Below are 18,340 nucleotides of genomic sequence, written 5' to 3'. Positions count from 1 at the left end.
GCTACTGGAACATGGGTACAAGGAGCAGTGCAAAGCTCACTGAATAATTTGCACTAAGTGTCACATGAAGCTGCCCAAAACTTGGCAGCTAGGATAGTGTCTGGGCACATACACTTAGCATCGCTCATTATACGCATGTTCCATCAGCAAGGTGTAATGTGAAAGCTGTCAGGGCTGTGGAGAAAAACGTGACCCTTCAAGGCTCAAACACCAGAAGGCAAATAAACATTTATTTTAAAAAATCCTGTAGTTTTTAAGTCCATCTCATGATTCTTGCACACTGGATGATGGGTGTGCAGATACTGCCATCTCTCCTGCTCCAGATTTTGGTTGGGTAAGCCCTGCATGGACACCCAGAGCAGAGCTGCTTCCACCCCCACCCTCTGTGTGGCTGAGCGGGATCTTCATCTTTAACATGAACAAGGTGTTTCTCTAACAGCCCAGTCTGTATTTGGAGAATTTGACTTCTAAACAAGACCTCACTATTGTCAAAGAACAGCACATTCCAATGTACAATTTGCACTTCTTTGCGTCTCCCACCACATCACACATGACACACAATGGAAACAGCAGGAGATTCATAAATGAACCACCACACTGTGGCAGCAGGAAGGTTTTAACCTACCAGCACAAACATGAGCCAGGACAGAGAACAGCTAAGGCATCAGCAAGCAACCTCCAAGAAGAAACTAAAGACTTGTTGAAAACTCCCCACATTGCTATACACAGCCCTGCAACCAAATGCAAAGCTCACTGCGCCACATGGCCCTGCAATCCCACTGCTCACTGCTACACTCGACCCTGCAATCCCACTGCTACACTCGACCCTGCAATCCCTGCAAAAACTCACTGTTCTAAACGGTCCTGCAACCCTACTGCAATATTCACTGCTCTACACAGCCCTGCAACCCCATTGCAAAACTCACTGCTCTCATGGCTACACACAGCCCTGCAATCCCACTCCTCACAGCCCTGTACAAACAGCTCTCCAGCCCCACTGCAAAATTCACTGCTCTCATTGCTACACATAGCCCTGCACTCTTTTCTACAGACTGAAACAGAGGTGCAGGGATTTTGCACGGAGTACAGAAGGGGAATACTCTGAAACACACACAACCATACACAGCACAACACAACCATACAACATCGCACATGCATACCTTACATCCAGCACCACATACAACCCAATCAGTTTATCCATTGCAACACAACAAACACACATTACACCTCCTTCAACATATACATACCATGCATTCAGACATCACAACAGCAACTACAGCATAATCTAGGTTTAGAAGGGCACACATTCCACATTTGGGCTCTATGGCAGTTGGCATCAGGGGGTCAATAGGTCCTTGCAGCAGGACAGTGAAGTTTCCTGTGCAGCACAGGGTGGGTGTACGATGAGCAGCAGGCAATAGAGTTGAGATGGATACTTGGTTGTTGATTGCCGAGGGCCCCTTGGCTGTTGATTTTCTTGTTGCTAGCCTTGTGGGATAGTGTGTTGTCTAGGTTAGAGCCTTCTGCTCCTTCCACAGCTGGGTTAGGGGCTGGAAAATACACACCAATGCAGTTAATGAGCCCTACCACCTTACCGACAACTTTAGGCAGTTTCTGGCGATGCAGGGGAATTCGGGGGAGTTTCATGCTAATTCGACTGAACCGGCCACACAAGCGCCCTGGCGATTTCTTGCTTGCTGCTGGGTCCTGGTTCGCACTGCAAGAAAATACCGTGCATCAGTCAGAGAGCTGGCAGAGCATAAGTGGGTGCCGCTGCGCCAGGCCTGCAGGGCTACGTACAGGGAGCACAACAGATACATGCTGGGGCCACGTTACAAGCGCGTCGCTGGAGACGTTTTAGACGGGCCAAGCCTGGGCATAGAGCGAATGCTGGGAGCCCCAAAGCTAACTGCATGGTGAAGGTGGGTTAATGTGTCCAGAGAAGACCCTAGGTCTCCAGAGAGCTGAGCAGAATGGGAACATGGGCACAGCACCACCTCAGCCTGGTGCAGGGTCCCCAGGGGGAGCAGTCTGCCAGCAAGGTGCCAGACTAGGCATGGGCTTACGATCTTGGCCATGAGCAGCCTGGGGCTGGACAGTGAGTCACGTGTGTCGGCATCTGTGCTTGCCGCAGCTCAGCCCTGCCCTTGGGGCAGTAAATCTATTCCCGAGTGCGATTCTGACCTGCCGGGTACCTGAGGCTCAGTAATTTACTGGCCTCTACAAAGCTTGTTAATGGTGCTGGCACCTGTATCCTCAGAGACCAGCCTGCTGGGGGTTATAGGAAATCTCTTCCCACTTGTTTCTCCCTGCCACCACGTCCCCTTTCATTATCCACCGTTCCTGACCTCACAGGAGGCCTCCAGCCTCTATGCTACAATCCAGGCTGGGCTCACAAATCCCATTCAAAGGGACAATGGCAGGTAATTGACTTTCTTATTACTGCACTGACTCTGCCTCAGCTGCATCATCCGGAGAGCTGCTTCTCGAAAGCACCCCTGTATTCACACCCTACACATTATTGTAATAATCTTTGTACAAAATATGTCTTGTGAAGTATCATTTAAAAACCAATGACCCACTGATCGTCAATATTGTTGTGTAATGTGTGTACAAAATACATATTAAGCACTATAAACATAAACTGAAATTATAACTATAATGCCTTTATCAGACAAGTCTGGGGTGGGGGTAAGCCAGTTTCTCAAAGATGAAGGACAAGTTGACATCTCTAGCTAGGTGTCATCAAAGTTGACTGGCAATCACCTGTTAAGTGGCCATTCTTTGGCAACGAATCAGGGCAAGAACAGATCCATCAGCATTTTAGCAAACAACATGGAACCTCTTTCACCACTAGACTCCATGTCTCTGTCCTCACAACTGGAATGAACATTATCTAGGAGTAACCCTCAGGAAAATCCATTTCAAGGGGTGACTGGACTATAAAAGTGAGGAGCAAAACACCACATGTTCTCTCTCTCTTTCACCTAAGAAGACAAAGGAAATAGCCTTTTGACTTTGGGAAGAGATCCCGACCGGAGAACACAGCTGGTGCAAGGCATAAGCAAATGAAGCAATTGCTAGGGCCCCAAGCAGCTCAAGGCCCCCCACCCCCACCCCATTTGCTTTTTGTTTATTAATTATTATTAGGGGGAATATTCCTGCTTAGGGGCCCCAGTGGGCTAGCACCACCTATGCCTGAGAATTTAGCTAGCCATGTTGCTGGGACCCTGGGTAAGGATTTTATCTTGAACCAAATCTAGCTTGTTAAGTTTAAGCTACTAGGAAGCATTTTATCTTTATTTCTCTTGTAACCATTTCTGACTTTTTATACCTTATACCTGTACCCACTTAAAACCAACTTGTTTTATTTTTAATGGAAATAATCCAGTGTTGTGTTTAAACTGAACTGTTTTGTCACTCCTGTTAGAGTAGCAAGCCATTGAATCTTGACCCCTTACAAGGGCAACAGACCTTTAATATCTGAACTGTCCAGGAAAGGGTTGGACAATGCAGAGCACATGTTTTGGAGAAAATTCAGGATTTGGAGTGTGTTGGGGTCACCCTGCTAGTAGTAACTGAGGCTGGTGGAAGTCATTGTGACTGGAGTGTGGCTGACAGGCTGCTGGGGCCAGATTTGTTGGCCCAGGGCTCCAGCTATGCTCAGACATTCAGGGTGTGACCTGAATGTTGTTAGGCTGTTTGTGAGCTGCAAAGCATTGTGAGGCACCCAAAGTTGCAGGGCAGGTGGTGACACAGCCCCTTACTGGTCTGGATTGCACCCCATAATGAGACACTTGGCCAGGCCATGGCTCATGCTATGAGCTCCCAGGGGGAAAAGACTATATTTGTTTTACTTGTGTGTACAGAGTCCATCCCCAAGGGGCCCCAGTCCCTTCTAGGCACTATAGCAGTAATAAATCACCATCATCCTACAGTCTGATTTTGTGTAGAAAACCCTTTTATCCTCTATGTCACAGTTCTGGGGTTAGCTGCACTCTGCCCCCGTCTATGGTCTACTCATGGGCCCCACTTTACATCTCAGGCCTCCACCTGTCATCTCTCTATGGGTAAGGACCTTCACATTGGGGTTTTAAGCTGCAGTCCCCATGCAATTCATAGTGACTATCCAAGCAGGTGTCCTCTCCCTGGGACTATAACAGGGTTACCAATGAGCAACCAGCTTTCACAGAGCACAGCACTTTTATTTAGGAGAAAACCATTGCAGAGGATCCCCATCATAGCACAATACACAGTCTACATGAATGCCAGCTTCCCAAGTGTCACCAGTCTTCCACATGGAGACCCTGGCAGGTTCCAGGCCTTTCAACCCTTCCACCAGGGTTGCAATCTCCTGTCAATTTGAGGAACCAAATGAGGGCCTGTTCTTTGTCTGCTGGATCTGATCCAGTCTACGCAATTCCCCCAGGGGCTGGGGTGGGACTTCTCTGGAGTTGTTCACCTGTCCGGGCATTTGCACTAATAACCCCTCCCCACACTGATTTTAGTTCCTCCATGAAGCTCTGTAACCTGTCCCCATGGAGGTAGAATACAATTCCTAGTTCCCAAAGACACAGAGAACTCTTAGAGATATACATGTTTATGAATAAGCCTGGTGCACATCTCAATATACCAGTCCATGCTTCCAAGATCTCAGATCTGTCACACTAATAAAAATGTTATAAAATATGGATTTTAGGGGGGAACGGTATTCTGGGCAGGTGGGTGGGCAGGCAAGGGTTTCCCTAAAGCAGCGGTTGGCAACCTATGGCACGCGTGCCAAAGACGGCACGTGAGCCGATTTTTAATGGCATGCTGCAGCCTGCCGGGTCCCAGCCGCTGGCCCCACTCAGCCCACTGGTGAACCCAGGCCGGGACCCCGGCAGGCAGCAGCGTGCCATGAAAAATCCTGCCCGCCCCGGCCCGCTCTTCTCCTCGCCCCCAGGGCAGGGTGAAGAAGCTTGGTCCTGCCGGCTGCTGCTGCAGGGCAGGCAAGCTCCCCCTGCCTCTTCGTGTGCTGGGTTCCTGCCCCTCCTCCTCTCCCTCCCTGCCGCTATCAGCTGATGGCCCTTGCGAGGGAGCGGGAGAAGGGAGGGAGGGGGAGAAGCGGAGCCACAGCACGCTTGCTGCTCTGGGGAGGAGGCGGAGAAGAGGTGGGGATGGGGTCTTGGGGAAGGGGGGGTGGAATCAGGGCATATCCCCCCCAGCCCCCTGCCGTGAGCCGCTCAGGGCAGGGGGCTGGGAGCACCCCCATGACCCCAGCCCACACCCCCAGCCCTCTGCCCTGACCCCTGCACCCCCCCCACACTCCCAGCCCTCTGCCCTGACCCCTGCACCCCCCCACACCCACCCAGCCCTGACTCCAGCACCCCCCCACACATACCCAGCCCCCCACACCCCATGCCCTGACTCCTGCACCCTCCTCACGTGCCCCCAGCCCTCTGTCCTGACCCCCTGCACCCCCCACACACCCTCCCAGCCCTCTGCCCTGACCCCTGCACTCCCCTCACACCCTCCCAGCCCTCTGCCCTGACCCCTGCACCCCCACACACACACTCCCTGCCCTCTGCCCTGACCCCTGCACCCCCCTCACACCCTCCCAGCCCTGACTCCAGCACCCCCCACACATACCCAGCCCCCCCCACACCCTGACTCCTGCCCCTCCTCACATGCCCCCAGCCCTCTGCCCTGACTCCTATACCCCCCACACATACCCAGCCCCCCCACACCCCATACCCTGACTCTTGCACCCCCCACATTCCCACCCCCACCCTGAGCACCAAATGGGAGCTCCTGCACCCCCCACACATTCCCACCTGCACCCCTTGCACCAAATGGGAGCTGCCCAGGTAAGCACTCCACACCCAAACCTCCTGCCCCAACCCTGATCCCCCTCCCTCATTCTAGCTCCTGGCCAGACCCTGCACCCCAAGCCCCCAGCCTGTTCCTTCACCCCCAGCCCTGTGCTCAGTGCACTCCCACCCTCAGCTCAGTGCAGAGAGAGAGGAAGAGAATGGGCTAGAACCAGGGAGAAGGTAGGTGCCCACTCTATGTGGGCAGGGCCGGGATCCCAGACCGGCAGCGGGCTGAGCGGGGCTGGCATCTGGGACCCTGGCTGGCAGGAGCCGGCGGATGGAACTCCAGACTGGCAGCAGGCTGAGCCGCTCAGCCCGCTGCCGGTCTGGGGTCCCGGCCGCTGGCCCCGCTCAGCCTGCTGCCGGCCTAGGTGAACGGAACCCCAGGTTTGGCAGAAGGCTGAGCGGGCCGGCGACGTAAGATCAGCATTTTAATTTAATTTTAAATGACACTTCTTAAACATTTTGAAAACCTTGTTTACTTTACAAACGACAATAGTTTAGTTATATAATATGTAAGCAGTGTCAGGATGAGCTCCATCCTGACATCTGGTGGTGAGGTGTGGCAAGTTGTGGAAAAGAACTTCAGGGGCCGATCTCCTTTGCATAGGCACACCCACCCCGCCTAGAATGAGGCCATAGCTGCCCAAATGGTCACTTTGGCTGCTGTGGGATCCCCAGTGTCTCTGTTATTGGGGCAGGAAGAATAAATTGTTATTACCCTGATTATGGGAACTGTGCTTGGAACTGTACTTGGCCTTTTGTTATGCTGGAGGGACTCACCATCAACTAAGTGGCACTCGCTAGGCAAGGGTCATGGGTTCCAAAACTGTGTGAATTGAGAGAGGCTGGGGACAAGTATTAATACTTGGTGGTATGGGCCCCTTAGTGAGGGCCTTACATGCTAATTGCACTTCCTCTTCTCTCCACTGTGGAATATCAGAGCTAATTTTGATTTCATTAGAAGTCTAGTTACAGGCTGCTGAGCTCACTTTGGGCTAACAGTGCACCAGCGCTGAGGCTCCCCTACTACAAGCTGAATTCACCTAAGAGCTGAAATCACTGAGTGTTGTGTTAGGTAGTCGGGGAGCCTGAAGATATATTGTGGAGCAGTTTGCGGGATGGCTGGAGTGCCTTGTGGACAGGCTGGTGGAGCAGTTCGTAGGACGGCGGGAGCTGCTGGTGGGACGTGGATAAGTTCATGGGACGGCGGGAGCTGCTGGTGGGCCGCGGAGCTGAGCGAAGGAGTTTGTGCGGCGGCTGGCGGAGCGGAACGGAGCGAAGGCCTATGGAGCTGTGGGGCGGTCAGCTTCAGATCATGTAAGGTGCCTCTTAACCCCATCCCATCTCCACCCAGGTTGGGAGGTAAAGCTCCGCAGATAAACTTTGTCCCTGATCAGGGCAGCCCCAGAGTTCGAGAGACTTTTGGGTCATTGGAGTTTTGGGACTTTGGGTGATTTGGGGTTGCTGGACTCAAGAACCAAAGGGAAAGGGGCATGCCCCAATTTGCTTGGGGTGGGGTTTTTTTTGCTCATGGGTTGTGTTATGAATCCTGTTGGTGGTGTTTCCCCAACATAATGCCACATTGGTTCTCTCTGTTATTAAAAGGCTTTTTGCTACACTCAGACTATGTGCTTGCGAGAGGGGAAGTATTGCCTCTTGGAGGCACCCAGCGGGGGTGGTATATATTTGTCCCAGGTCACTGGGTGGGGGCTCAAGCCGGTTTGCATTGTGTTATTGGAATGAATCCCCTAGATATTGAACCCTTGTTGCTGCCAACTCTGACGGGCAGAAGGGTTACAAATATATAGACTTATAGAGAGAGACCTTCTAAGAAACGTTAAACTGTATTATTGGCACGTGAAACCTTAAATTAAAGTGAATAAATGAAGACTCAGCACACCACTTCTGAAAGGTTGCCGACCCCTGCCCTAAAGAGTTTGCAATCCAAACACAACAATATGGGACTACTGCAGGAGACCCACAAAGTGAAGCCAGCCAGTCTAGTTTTGGTGTCCAAGCTGAGTGAACAGCAAATCTAACAAATACAACAGTAAAAACACTGCAGATAATGAACTTGCTTCCAAACTGAGGGAAGAGGCAGTGTTGCAAACTCACAGTTTTACCATGAATCTTGTGTCCGATGCTGTATGATTGAAGATGACCATGTAAATCATTGTTGCTATCCCTGTTGTACAATTGCACTAAATTATGATACAAGTATATCATGTAAGGTGTCAATGGAAAAGTTACACTCTGTCAAGTATGATTATCCTGGTTAAATCCATGTATCATATCTATATCTGAAGTTATGAGTATTGGCTATGTATTTGTATCTCAAATGTGTTTACTTTTGGGGTGACACCCACAAGGTAATTTACATCCAGTCTCGCCAGCCCTTTGTGACTGGACTATTTAAGCTCGATGGGCCATTAAGAAGAATCAACTCTCTGATGAACTGGGTTTTAGCCCACAAAAGCTTATGCCCAAATAAATTTGTTAGTCTCTGAGGTTCCAAAAGGACTCCTCGTTGTTTTTGCTGATACAGACTAACACGGCTACCAGTCTGAAACCTGTCAACTCTCTAGATAGCTCTTCCTGAGAATGCCTCCGACAGACAAGAGCCAATGGTCACTCCTGTGATTCAGCAAAACATGTAAGGGGTGGGATGTGGACATGTGACCTCGGACTCCATCTTTGTCAGTAACTTTCCCTATGCAGGGGCTGTGGGCTTTGTTTGGGACAGTAAATTTCCATGAACATAGTAGAGGATATAAAAGACATCCGAGACATCTCCATTTTGCCTCATTCCTGCTCCAATTCTCTGGATTGTGGATTTATAACTAAATAGAGTATTTTGACTATGGACTGAGGCCCTTCCAATCTTTCTGAAGTCACCAGAGAGACTTTTGCAATAGCTTGCGTGTTTATCTTCAATTTCTTTTGTAACCAATTCTGACGTTTATGGTTTTATTATTTATAATCCATCTTTCTCCAGTTAATAAACTTGTTTCAGTGCTTTATCTAAACCAGTAAAGTTTAGATAAAGCACTTGCTGAAGTGTCTGTGGAATCTCTACTCAGGTTAACAAAGGCTGGGCATAATAAAAGCCATGCTGACGCTTCCTGTACATAGCATAATTCTGTTCTTTACTGTAGTTTCAATCAATTTGCCTGGTACTGAAGTTAGGTTTACTGGCCTGTAACTGCCAGGATTGTCTCTGGAGCCTTTTTTAAAAACTGGTGTTACATTAGCTATCCTCCAGTCATCTGGTACAGAAGCTGATTTAAGCAATAGCGTACATACCACAGTTGTTAGTTCTGCAATTTCATATCTGAGTTCCTTCAGAATTCCTGGGTGAATACTATCTGGTCCTGGTGACTTATTCATTTATTGATTTGTTCCAAAACCTCCTCCATTGACCCCTCAATCTGGGACAGTTCCTCAGATTTGCCACCTAAAAAGAATGGCTCAGGTGTGAAAAATTTCCCACACCATGTGTTATGGGGAGGTCAGACTAGGTGATCACAACGGTCCCTCTGACTCTAATTTATGAATCAGTGCCGGGCAGGGCCGGCATGATGTTCAAAGCACGTTAGGAACCATAAGGTACCTGGAAATTCCAGGAGAACAGCTTGCTGCAGCCATCAGCATCACTGACCACAAGTGTTCAAAAATCATGAGTCAGGCCCTCCAAATAATGAGATTTTTAAAAATAATAAACGTGACTCTGTTTCTTTGCTTCTGGTTTCTGAGTCTTAGGAATCATGTTTTCAAGCTTACTGTGATGCTGGCGGAGCAGGTGCTAGCTCACACCAAGGCCCCTAGGCCTCAATTGAACAATGACAAATACACACCTGGAACCACTCAGGCTCACCTGTGTATTAGAGTTATACACATGTGCTTGGTGTTTAGGCTTTATGTGTATTAATCTCACTTACAACATCTATAGCCTTTGTTATAACATGACATTACATGTTCGCATTGTCATCCTCTGTAATTGTGTAAGTCATCAAACAGGAAAGAAGCATTAATCAATGTACAATGCTGGTTTCCTACACAAGGTGTTAGGTCCTGCCCACCAAGAAGGCCCAGAAACCAAATGAGCCATTGTGAAACATCAAAGAACAAAGACTTTGTTAACTGCATTCCTCCTCTCCATTACCCATGAAGAGGAAACGAGAGCATGAACTCGCCCCATCAGCTTCAGCTCTGGGGGGTTGGGGGGGAAAAATCCCTGACAAGAAGAAACTGTCTCTATGACTTTGGGAGGACAAGATTTCTAAGCATAAGCAAGGGATTCCCAGCTGCTTAGTCTGGGTTAGCCCTAAAAGACATATAAAGCTTGCATATTACAGCAGCTCCTATCAACTTTTGGAAGCTAAGACTGTAACTCACCTGTGGGTGTGGGTGTATGCTTATCTGCTTTAACCTTGCAAATGACTCATTTCTATTTCTCAGCTGATAAATCTTTAGATAATTTATTATAGGATTGGCTACAATCGTTGTCTTTTGGTGTGAGATCTAAAGTGCAATTGACCTGGGGTAATCGACCAGTCCTTTGGGACTGGGAGTAACCATCAATCTCAGCCTGGATCAGTCCACACAAGAGATCCACTTCCTGGACACTACGGTGCTAATAAGTGATGGTCACATAAACACCACCCTATACTGGAAACCTACTGACAGCTATACTTACCTACATGCCTCCAGCTTTCATCCAGACCACACCACACAATCCATTGTCTACAGCCAAGCTCTATGATACAACCGCATTTGCTCCAACCCCCAGAGACAAACACCTACAAGATCTTTATCAAGCATTCTTACAACTACAATACCCACCTGCTGAAGTGAAGAAACAGATTGACACAGCCAGAAGAGTATCCAGAAGTTACCTACTACAGGACAGGCCCAACAAAGAAAATAACAGAACACCACTAGCCGTCACCTTCAGCTCCCAACTAAAACCTCTCCACTACATCATCAAGGTTCTACAACCTATCCTGAAGGATGACCCATCACTCTCACAGATCTTGGGAGACAGGCCAGTCCTTGCTTACAGACAGCCCCCCAGCCTGAAGCAAATACTCACCAGCAGCCATACACCACACAACAAAAACACTAACCCAGGAACCTATCCTTGCAACAAAGCCCCTTGCCAACTGTGTCCACATATCTATTCAGGGGACACCATCATAGGGCCTAATCACATCAGCAACACTATCAGAGGCTCGTTCACCTGCGCATCTACCAATGTGATATATGCCATCATGTGCCAGCAATGCCCCTCTGCCATGTACATTGGCCAAACTGGACAGTCTCTACATAAAAGAATAAATGGACACAAATCAGACGTCAAGAATTATAACATTCAAAAACCAGTCGGAGAACACTTCAATCTCTTTGGTCACTCGATTACAGTCCTAAAAGTGGCAATTCTTCAACAAAAAAACTAAAAACAGACTCCAGCGAGAGACTGCTGAATTGGAATTAATTGGCAAACTGGATACAATTAACTTAGGCTTGAATAAAGACTGGGAGTGGATGTGTCATTACACAAAGTAAAACTATTTCCCCTTGTTTATTTCCCCTCCTACTGTTCTTGTAAAGTGCTGGAAATGGCCCACCTTGATTATCACTACAAAAGGTTCCCCCCCTCTCCTCCCGCTCTCCTGCTGGTAATAGCTCACCTTTCCTGATCACTGTTGTTACAGTCTATATGGTAACACCCATTGTTTCATGTTCTCTGTGTATATAAAATCTCCCCACTATATTTTCCACTGTATGCATCCGATGAAGTGAGCTGTAGCTCACGAAAGCTTATACTCTAATAAATTTGTTAGTCTCTAAGGTGCCACAAGTACTCCTTTTCTTTTTACGGATACAGACTAACACGGCTGCTACTCTGAAACCTGAATATGGTTGTGATTTTTGGTATAAGGGACCAGCTATCACAAAGGCAAGCTTACCTGGGTAGCCAGATCAGAGTACCCAATGGGACTGTCTGTGACTCCATGTTAAGGCTGTTATAATGCTCGAGTTCACAGTTCATATTAGGTTGGTGAAATCTAAGTACAGAACTCACAGCCAATTTGGGGTCTGTGCCCTGCTTCTTAACAGGTTGGTACTCACTCCCCAGCCACTCCAGAAAGCTTGACACTTACCTCTGCAACCATGAGGGCTGTTATGTTCTATATAGGTTTTGTACCATGTCCATCACCATAGCATCTGAGCATCTTCCAGTAATACATTAAGCAACGTAACTAATAGATCTGTTCCATGTTGTTTGTTTTCTCATCCTCTCCACAGAGGGAGAAGCAGTTCCAGTGAAGTGTCTTGCTTTGGTAGGTTGTCTCCTTTTATTAATTGTTATTATTATAAGTATACTGTTGCTCTGTGTAGATGCTAAAGAAGGCAAAGCCAAAGAAATGCACTTTGCACATGGAGCAGAAAGTGGTGAGGTTTGTGATGGTCCTGAGTGTAATGGGTGAGTTCCCCCTGGCCGTGTGCATGTGCTCTCTCTCTGTCTGTGGTGGGTCTTCGGTGACTCAGCCGGAGGTAAAAGCAAACCAACAAGTCCAACAGGGGCCTCTCTCAAGCTGTCCCTCTGGAGGCAATGTCTTCGCCCTCTCAGGCCTTTCTGGCTGCAGCTCTCCAACTGGGCCACTACAGTTCAGTTCCCCTTCTGGGGTATCTCAACATCCAGACCACTTTCCCAGTGGCTGGGGGATGGGGGGGGAAGGACCTGAGCCCACACTCTGCTCTGGGACCCAGCCCAGGGACCCTATAGATAGCAGCCATTCGCCATGTCCCTTTAAATAAACTACATTGCTGCTACAATTCCCTGGGCCACTTGCCCATTGCTCTAGCATATTTCTTCACCCTTACCTGAGGGCCTCCGTGAAGGCCGTGCATAGGAGCTCGTGGCTACAGTCCTCCGGTCTCTTACTTGAGGTCCAGCAAACCCTTCATGGCCTTACCTGAGGGCCTTGTCCTGGTGGAGTCCCAGCAGCCAGCCCGGAGCTCTTTCCCTCATTCCCCTCAGCCTCTGCCAGCACTGCTATGTCCAAGGTCCTGTAGCTCTCTCAGCCAGCTGGGCACACCCTCCACTCTCCTCCAGGTCTAGAAAGGTACTGAACTCACTCTTGCCTTGCAGCTCTTCTTATACTAGCATGCTGGGTCCTGACTGGCTGCTTCCCACACAGCCACTCTAGGAAGCTTGGATGACCTCTCTACTGCCCTTTCCTGGGGCAAGATGTGGCAGGGCCACAAGGCCTCCAGCCAGGGGCCTCAGGGCCTAATCCATCCCATCACACTCAGGGAGTTCATTCCAGAGTCTTGACTTGACCCCAGAGAAGGTCCTGGCCCCCACACAGACAAGCTTTACTCATATTGTTGAGAGTATATCAGAGGAGTAGAGCTGTCGACCATGGTCTTTGTCCCAGAGCTTTACATGATCTTTTAGAAACCCTGGTCCCTTTGAAAATAAGGACTGGGATCCTGAACTTGATCTGAAATTCTCTGGGGAGCCAGTGTAGGAAGGCAATGACAGGTTTGATGTGCTCCCAGAAGCCTGTGGTGCTGAGGAGTGCAGTGTCCTGAACTACCTGGAGTTTCTCAAGTGCTGAAGGCTTCATGCCCTGGTATAGCCCGTTGCTGTAGTCCAGCCAAGAGGCGACGAAGACATGAATAACTGAGGCCAGGTCTTCGTCCTCCAGAATGGGATGGAGTTTTGTAGCCAAGTGGAGATGATAGAAAGCTTTACTTGTGGGTGCAGCTATGTGAGAGCTCAGCATCAGAGAGTATGGACTGAATTGACCAATTGTGGCTGTGTATCTTCAAATAACAGAGACTACACTGTAGCTGCAAGCTCTTCAAAATGCTTCCCTCCGCCCACCAGCATCACCTCTGTCTCATTCAGATTCACCTTCAACCTGCTGTTCTTCTTCCAAAAGGGGATCTCAGCCAAGCATTGGGCCATCTTGGTGATAGTGGTGTAGTTGTGTGTGGCGAAGGAGAGGTAGAGCTGTCTGTCATCTGCATGTTGCTGGCCCTTGAGTCCATGTTGTCTGACCAGTTTCACCTAGCGGTTGCATGCTGATGTTGAAAAGGAACAGAATGAGAATTGATCCTTGTGGGACTTCATAAGTGATGGGTCCAGCAGTAGAGGTGCAGTTTCCCATCACTACTCATTGGGTGCATCTCCCCAGGAAGACCTCAAACCAGAGGGCTAGAAACATATATTTTTAAAATGGAAGCTAAGATTCCCACTTATTCACAGCACTCTAAGAGCTGAGGCATTAGCTGTTGTGGACCCTGGCATAGGAGTGCTATTGAGCGCTCGGCCTAGTGGTCACTGGCCTATGCCAGTGGCCATTTTGGAACTCATGGGGGTTTCCCCTGATGTCAGGGCCCCATTCAAGATGTTCAATGGCCTCCGATAGAAGGGTTTCTTCATCCCATCAGACAACCCCTGATCCAGACTCTGGTACCGAGGCCAGTGCTGAGCTTCAAGATCCAGATCTGTGGGACCCTGTTGGTGCAGAAGGGGAGGAGGAGCGGAGCCCTCTGCCAGTGCAGGCCTTCTCCTCCTCAGATGACACTGTGTCAGGGGCAGGCATGTCATCTCCTCAAGACGACCACAAGGCCCGCTGGGAGCTGCTGAAGAGTGTGGCCTCCAACTCAGGCTTACAGGCGGAGGTAGTGAAGGACTCCTCCCATAGCCTAGTTGGCATCGTGACTGCAGCGGCCCTATGAAAAGTAGTCCTACCTCTCACTGATGCCATTATGGACCCAGTGAAAGCCCTCTGGCAAACCCCTGACTTCCATACTCCCATCTCAAAAAGGGCCAAGAAGAAGTACTTTGTGCCTGCCCAAGGTTATGAGTTCCTATACATTCTCCCCCCTTGGGTGTCTGGTGGTGTCCGTGGCCAATAAAAGGGAGAGGCAGGGCCTGCAAGGGGTGACTCCTAAAGCAAAAGAGTCCAAGAAACTGGACCTTTTCAGTAGAGAAGTTTACTCTACCATGGGACTGCTGCTGGGCAGATACGACTTCAATATGTGGGACTTCAGTATGAAGTTCAAAGACTTGCTTTCCCAAGAGACAAGGCAGGACTTCTCCTCACTGGTGGAGGAGGGGAAGTCAATAGCTAGGGCTCCTTGCAAGCTGCCCTGGATGCAGCAGATTCAGCAGCCAGGTCCATGGCCTCTGCGATGGCCGTGCATAGGAGCTCACGGCTACAGTCCTCCGGTCTCCCACTTGAGGTCCAGCAAACCCTTCAGGACCTCCCCTTCAAAGGGGTTTTGCTCTTGGAGCACACGAATGTGAAGCTCCATGGGCTGAAGGACTCCAGAGTGACCCTCAAGTCCCTGGGATTGTATACCCCAATGACTTTGAGGAAGTACTACAGGCCTCAGGAGCCCACCTGTTTCTCCACCCCACTGTCCCGTCACAACCTGCAAAGGAAAGGGAGCAGGGGTTTTAGACACCGACAACCACCCGTCTACCTCAGCGGCAACATCTGTCCCGCCCAGACATCCAGGGGGCTCTGAGCAGACCTTTTGATGGGACGCTCGTGGACATTATACCAATTCCTGTGTTGCCGGATCCTGTTTCCCCTTTATTTTTGGGCCACCTGTCCCACTTCATCATGGTGTGGTCCCATATCACCACAGACCACTAGATGCTGAGCACAGTGGAAGCGGGTTATACACTCCAATTTATTTTTACCCACCCCCACCTCTCACAAGCAACTTCTAGTCCAGGAGGTGCAAGCTCTCCTCTGGGTGGGAAGCCGTGGAAGAGGTTCTACAGGATTTAATAGGGGAGGGGTTTTATTCCTGCTATTTCCTAATTCCAAAAGCCAAGGGTAGTCTCAGACTTATTCTAGACCTGCGCCTGCTCAACGGCTACCTCAAGAAACTGAATTTCCGTGTGCTCTCCCTGGCTTCCATTATCCCTTCCCTGGATCCTGGGGACTGGTACCCCACCCTCAATATAAGAGACACCTACTTTCACATTCGATATTCCAAGGCCCCATAAGGTTCTTCAGGTTCATTGTGAACCCAGTGCATTACTAATTCACGGTACTCCTGTTCAGTCTGTTGGGGCCCCCTGGGGGTTCACAAACTGCATGATGTAGTGATGGCCTTCCTGAGAAGATGGAGGGTGCAAGTCTACCCGTATCTGGATGACTGGCTAGTCAAAGACAAGTCCAGGGCTCAAGTAGAAACCAGCATCCATCTCATTCAGTTGACTTTCCAGGCCCTGGGCCTGTTAATACGTGCACAGAAGTCTATTCTCACTCTAGTGCAGAGGATAGAGATTATCAGTGCAGTGCTTGACTCCACCCAGGCCAGAGCCTTCCTCCCAGGAGGCTGGCTTCAGATGATGACGTCACTGAAAGTACACCTCAAGGACCACCCCATTACAACAGCCTGCTTTTGTCTGAGACTTTTGGGTCAGGGCGGGGCTCGCTCTTCCCACTATGTCAGGAAGCAATTATCTTTTGGGAGTTCTGCTTAGCCCACTCAATCCACCTTGAGGCTTCTCATGTTCCAGGAGCACAAAATGAGCTGGCAGATTGCCTCAGCAGGTCTTTCAAGCGGTCCCTTCACCCGGAAATCATGAGGGATTTTTTCTAGAAGTGGGGGGCTCCCCGGATAGACCTGTTCGCAACCAGACACAACAGAAAGTGTCACCACTGCGTGGCCACAGCCCAGGTTCGCTCACTGATGCCTTCTTGCTCCTATGGACAGTGCACCTGCTCTATGCTCTCCCCCCATCCCGCTCATGCACAAGGTTCTACTGAAAATCAAGCAGGATCAGGCGAGGGTCATTCTCATAGCACCAGCTTGGCCCTATCAGCACTGGCTTGCCACACTGCTAGGCCTTTCCATAGTGACTGATTTTGCTACCTCTATTTTAAGACCTGATCTTCCAGGACCACAGCCGACTGCTCCATCCAAATCTCGGCACCCTCCACCTGATGGCCTGGGAGTTCCATGGCTAAATAATGCAGAGCTGGCCTGCTTGGAGCAGGTTCGCCAAGTCTTCTTAGGTAGCAGGAATCCCTCTACCAGGGCTACATACTTCTCCAAATAAAATGGGCTTCCCAGTGCAGAGTCTCACCCATGCAGTCATCTCTGCAGGGCGTTCTTGAGTATTTGTTACCCCTGAAACAGCAGGGTTTAGTGATTTCATCAATTAAGGTCGACCCTGCAGCGATTTCAGCATTCCATCCCCCGGTGGATAATCGGTCCGTTTTTTCACATGAGATGCCCATCCGCTTCCTCAAGGGCCTAGAAAGACTATACCCCCAAATACGAGAACCTGTCCCTCCATGGTCTTATCAAAATGTATGGGTCCCACATTTGAGCTGCTGGCAATGTGCCCATTGTCATACCTTTCATGGAAGGTGGCCTTCTTGGTGGCCATTACTTCGGCCAGAAGGGGTCTCGGAGATCCACGCCCTCATGTTGGAACCCCCATGCACGGTCTTCTTTAAGGGTAAGGTACAGCTGCATCCTCACCCTGCCTTCCTTCCAAAGGTGTTTTCTCCATTTCATAGTAATCAGGCAATCTTCCTGCCAGTTTTCTACCCAAAGCCACACACGAATAGGAAGGAGCAACATCTTCACATTCTGGATATTAGATGTGCCCCAGTGTTCTACATAGAGAGGACCAAGCTGTTCCGTAGATCCACCCAACTCTTTGTAATGGTAGCTGACAGGATGAAAGGCCTTCCCGTCTCTGCTGAGACAATTTCATCTTGGATCTCATTGTGCATTCACACATGTTACGAGCTGGTGGATGGATGCCACCAGCTATCCTGACTGCCCACTCCACAAGGGCACAAGCATCAGCAGCAGCATTCCTGACGCAGGCCCCTATCCAGGACATTTGCAGAACCGCAATTTGGTCATTGGTTCATAAGTTTTCTATTCATTACGCCATTACTCAACAAGCTAGGGATGATGCCAGCTTCAGTCAAGCTGTTTTACAGTCAGCATGTCCATGAACTTTGATCCCACCTCCTATGCTACTGTTTGGGAGTCACCTACCATGGAATGGACATGTGCAATCACTCGAAGAAGAAAAAATAGTTACTAACCTTTCCGTGACTGTTGTTCTTCAAGATCTGTTGCACACGTCTGTTCCACGACCCAATCTCCTACCCCTCTTTTGGAGTTGGCCGGAAAGAAGGAACTAAGTGGGTGTGGGGTCGGTTGGGCCCTTTATACTGGGGCTATAAGTGCGCAGCCCCAGAAAGCGCCAGAGCTGACCCAATGGGTACCACTGAGGGAAAAATTTCTGACGGCTGTGCTCAAGGCATGCACAGACCTACAGTGGAATGTGCAACACACCTTGAAGAACAACAGTTATGGGAAGGTTAGTAGTTGTTTTTTCTGCCTGATGCAGCTTGTTGTGTGGCTCCCGCAACTGGGTTTAAGCAAAACAGGCCTTGACTAGTGTTCGCTAG

At 49.5% G+C, this 18,340-nt stretch overlaps 1 protein-coding gene across 2 annotated transcripts in view; it reads right to left on the bottom strand.

Moving 5' to 3' along the window:
* The window catches only part of SCARF2 (scavenger receptor class F member 2), a 102,019-nt gene that overhangs the window by 20,133 nt on the left and 63,546 nt on the right, over positions 1 to 18,340 (bottom strand). For both annotated transcript variants that reach the window (XM_037878876.2, XM_037878877.2), the window contains exon 9: positions 1,596 to 1,717. In XM_037878876.2, the coding sequence (XP_037734804.1) occupies positions 1,596 to 1,717 (122 nt within the window). The remainder of the gene's footprint in view (positions 1 to 1,595; positions 1,718 to 18,340) is intronic.

This window comes from Chelonia mydas, chromosome 15 (genome assembly GCF_015237465.2).
Source record: "Chelonia mydas isolate rCheMyd1 chromosome 15, rCheMyd1.pri.v2, whole genome shotgun sequence".
In the NCBI taxonomy this organism is placed as follows: Eukaryota; Metazoa; Chordata; order Testudines; family Cheloniidae; genus Chelonia; species Chelonia mydas.
Note: the sequence above shows the minus strand (reverse complement) of the source record. Positions and strands in the feature narration are given on the sequence as shown.